This window comes from Ursus americanus, chromosome 9 (assembly GCF_024610735.1).
Source record: "Ursus americanus isolate L20-20 chromosome 9, mUrsAme1.1.p, whole genome shotgun sequence".
NCBI classification, from domain to species: Eukaryota; Metazoa; Chordata; class Mammalia; order Carnivora; family Ursidae; genus Ursus; species Ursus americanus.
In genome coordinates, this window is record NC_142135.1 from 73,222,387 (window position 1) to 73,226,235 (window position 3,849).

Sequence of the window (3,849 nt, forward strand, 5' to 3'; positions counted from 1 at the left end):
GGCCGGTCTCAATATTCAAACTAGAACACCCAAATTCCTTGGATGTTCTCCTCTGGTGAAAGGGAAATACTAAAATTGAAAATACTGTTAATGTTAAGATTAACCATTACTTTTTAGAAACTAGGATCACTGAAATGTATAAGATAGGCTCATTCCACGAGGTTTTTGTACCTAGCAAAAAACAAAACCTTAGATAGCCTAATGTTCATTTTTAGGTTTTATCCTTCAATTATTTAGTTCTACCAATATAAGAGAATGAGAAATCTGCAGCAACTGTATATTAAATATCATTCAAATGTTTCCAATGCTACCAATACTTAACACTTATCTTTAAAATTGGCTTTTGTGACAGAGGAACTAGCAGAGTGAAAAAGTAGGATTCCAGATTTTATTTTTTTAAAGATCGAGAAAACACACCCAGGACAAAATGTTTTTGATCAATAAACTTTCAGAAAATGGAGCAAGTTATTCTGGGACACATTCAAAACTGGGAAGCTTGACTGGGAAATGGGGTTTTGACAACGCAACTGTGGGAAACAAGTATCCGAACAAATCTTAAAACACAACCTCACATTTTTCTCCCCCCAACTGTTCAAGTGGCAAACAAAATAAATTACCATAAATTATATGCCTAGGCAACTTAAAAACAAAACAAAACAACATGAGGCTGAGGATTTCCTTAGCTCCTCCAGGAAGTGTGTAACACTGTGCTTCTGGCCTGCAGGCTGGATCGGATTGGGGACCTGTCAAACGTCAGGATAGTTGCAGTAATATACCGCAGAGCTGGCATCGGACACCACCGAGGAAATGGCCCCGTGGCTGTCTGGGAGATTCACACTAGAGTCATGTCCCTGGTAAGGGAGACCCATCTCGGGCTTGCACACAAAGTGTAGATACTGTTCAAATTCCGTGCGGTCCACCTCACCGAGGAGCTCCGCGGGCTGGTTTGGGTCCGCCCCGTCCCGGCAGGGCAGGGCCTCGGGAGGGGGCGACGGCTGCCCCGGGCCGGGCTGGTGCTGCTGGGGCTGCATGGAGAAGCCGCGCCCGCCGCCCGCCGCCGGCGAGCTAATCGCGTTGTAGTACAGCTGGAGGGCGCTGGAGGGCGCCACGTGGCCCGGCATCGCAGGGCACGCCTGCTCCAGGCCGAGCCGGGAGTGCATGGGGCCGACGGGCGGCTCCGGGGGCCCTGCGTAGTCCGAGGCCTGCGGGTAGCTGTAGGGCCCGGCCGCGGGACAGTCCCCGGGCAGCGGCGCGGCGAAGAAGGCGGGATCCGGCTCCACGCCGTCCAGCGGGGACGTGTCCGGCGTGGGCAGCGGGTAGCCGTCGAGCGGGGGTGCGCCCAGTCCCTGGCAGTCGCGGTAGTGGCCGCCCATGTGCGGGGGCAACAGCGGCGGGCCCGCCGGGAAGCCCTGCTCGGGGAAGGGCAGGCCTAGGCCGTCCATGGCCACGCGGCCGCCCTCGGGGCCCAGCGTGGCGGCCTGCGGCTCGGCGAGGCCGTGCAGGAAGCCGCCCTCCACCCGCTTCAGTCGCTTCACCTGCTTGCGCCTCCGCGGCCGGTACTTGTAGTTGGGGTGGTCCTGCATGTGCTGCACGCGCAGCCGCTCGGCCTCCTCCACGAAGGGCCGCTTCTCCGCCAGGGTCAGCGCTTTCCACGACTTGCCTGCATGGGAGAAAGGAAGGTGGAGAGGGGCGCCGGGCTTACTTTCCGAGCTACCGCTCCCAGGCCCCCATGGCCCCACCTGGCCCTACCTCTCCCCTCCGATCTTTAATTGAGCAACTACGGGGGGGGGGGAGAGCTCAAGTTAAAGAGTGAAAGTCTGCGACTCCAGAGGCCGAGCGGAGTCCAGACACTTGGGGAAGACAGGACATGTTGGGTCCTCTAAGGGAAACCCTCCCTTCTTTTAGCCTCTAAGAAGCGGCTTCCCGGCTCTCCCATTCCCGGTCTTTCAAGGAACTGAAAACGTCCCCTACTCAGGGAAGGAGCGGGGAAACGAGCAGGACCAACCTCGGCTCCCGGGACACCTTCGCGGCGGCAAGCCGCCTCCCCAGAGCCGTTGTAGCTGCGCCCCGGTCACCCGGGTTACCCGGGCACCGACAACACAACCTTTTGGATAGTCGGGAGAGGGGATGCGGGAGGAGAACCGAGGGGCACTGGGAAGGACGCTGGCGGCACCACACCACTGGCCTCGAGACGCTCACTCCTCTTAGGCTCAAGGAAGCGGCTCCGCGATTGGCACCACCCTGGGTCGCAAGCTCGGACTCACCCAGCATCTTGCTCAACTCGGCGTTGTGCAGATCCGGGTTCTGTTGCGCCAGGCGCTTGCGTTCGTCCTTAGCCCACACCATGAAGGCGTTCATCGGCCGCCGGATGCGAGACTCGCCCTTGGCTCGGCCCGCCGCCCCAGCCGGCGCCCCGCTGCTCGCCGCCGCCTCGCCCTTCACCTTCATGTCCCCGAGGGGGCTCAGCGACTCGGCCCAGGGGCAGGGGCCCAGCCCGGCCATCACCGCGGGCAGCGCGCTGCGGGTCTGGCTTTGATCGTCACTGGCGTACCCCGCATCCGGGCTGCTCATGGCGCTCCAGCCCTGCCCCGCGCCCCACAACCCTCCGCCGGACACGCCGCCTCCCCCAACCCGGGGGAGGGGGGTGGGAGCGAGGGACGGAGATGCCCCGTGGGCTGTCCAAGTCTCCCGGGCCCGACCCCGCTGCCGACGTTCCTGGCCAGTCCCAGCCCACCGCGCAACCAGCGTCCCCGCCGGCCCAGTGACACTGCGAGCGCCGCGGGCCGCGGGCCCTTTTCTGCACTGATGTGGCCAATGGAGTGGAGGGGGCGGGCCGGGTGAGCGCCCTTAGGCCCACGCCCAGCCAGCCGCCTGAGTCCCAAGTCACAGCTCAACCCCACGCCCGCCCTTTCTCCTCCCCCGGCCCCGCGCCCAAGGCTACACCTGCCCCCGGGAAAACTGGCTGAAGCCGGGCACTGGCGCCACGTTCCCTCCGACCCGGGAAGAGGGACTCCTGAAAAACCTTCTGGAATGTTGACTGTACCACTGGATAGAAGTAGTTGGCCATGATAGTTCGAATGAACACACTAAACATACACTCTTTTTTTTTTCTTAAATATGATCTTTGTATAATTTGGGTTACTATGCAGCCATTTGAAAAGAATAATCTATGTATGTATATACACACATATTCAGAAAGATTTTTATATTAAGTGGAAAGAGTAAGTTAACATTTCAGCATACATTATTACAGGAGCTAAGGATTTCGGGGGGGTGACTTAACTATCTTCCAGGGAACCCCCCCGTGTCTTCTTCAAGTGTGTTTTATCGAATGCAATACGTACTGTTGATAATAAATTAAAAATACATTCTCTTCCCAAGGACTCAACTTGCTTGTTGTACGACATTCAAAATGCTATGTCCAAGGTAAATTCTAATTTCTAAAACAAGATTCAGTACGGAATGACATCCTGTAGCCAATATTCCATCATCCTGAAGAATTAAAACCTTTATTAATAACGATGAAGCAACCCTTGAAAATTTGTACCTGAAATCTATGATAAACATAAAAGGTTTCTCATACATGATCAGTAAAAGAGGCAAGACTTAGTTTTGGTTTCTAAAATGTGCTAACACTAGCAGCAATATTTATCTTGAAGCCGGTCTAATGGAGGATAGAGCTCTCCCGTTGCTCAGCCGAGTAACTGTAGCTCTTATAGGATTCTATACATTTCTTTAGACTGAAATGAAAATCTGAATGAGTATTCAACTTGTGTTTAAATCTGAAACTTTTCAGTGGGATTTTTTAAAACGCCCTCACCTTGCACTTACATGGCACAGCCCTCCAAG

The 3,849-nt window shown here is 55.5% G+C and overlaps 1 protein-coding gene across 1 annotated transcript; it reads right to left on the reverse strand.

Annotated features, from left to right (window-relative positions):
* Positions 1-374: 374 nt before the first annotated feature.
* SOX17 (SRY-box transcription factor 17) lies at positions 375-2,777 on the reverse strand. The gene is made up of 2 exons (XM_045789083.2): positions 2,265-2,777; positions 375-1,660 (listed from the first exon to the last, which is right to left on the reverse strand). The coding sequence occupies exons 1-2, from the start codon at positions 2,569-2,571 to the stop codon at positions 747-749; spliced, it is 1,221 nt and encodes a 406-aa protein (XP_045645039.2). The 5' UTR covers positions 2,572-2,777; the 3' UTR covers positions 375-746.
* Between the last annotated feature and the right edge of the window lie 1,072 nt (positions 2,778-3,849).

What these genes read in the sequence shown, in the direction of transcription:
- SOX17 (XM_045789083.2), bottom strand. Translation starts at nt 2,571, where the DNA reads ATGAGCAGCCCGGATGCGGGGTACGCCAGTGACGATCAAAGCCAGACC. An exon ending in CGAGTTGAGCAAGATGCTGG is followed by an intron (nt 1,661 to 2,264) that starts GTGAGTCCGAGC and finishes TCTCCCATGCAG; the next exon opens with GCAAGTCGTGGAAAGCGCTG.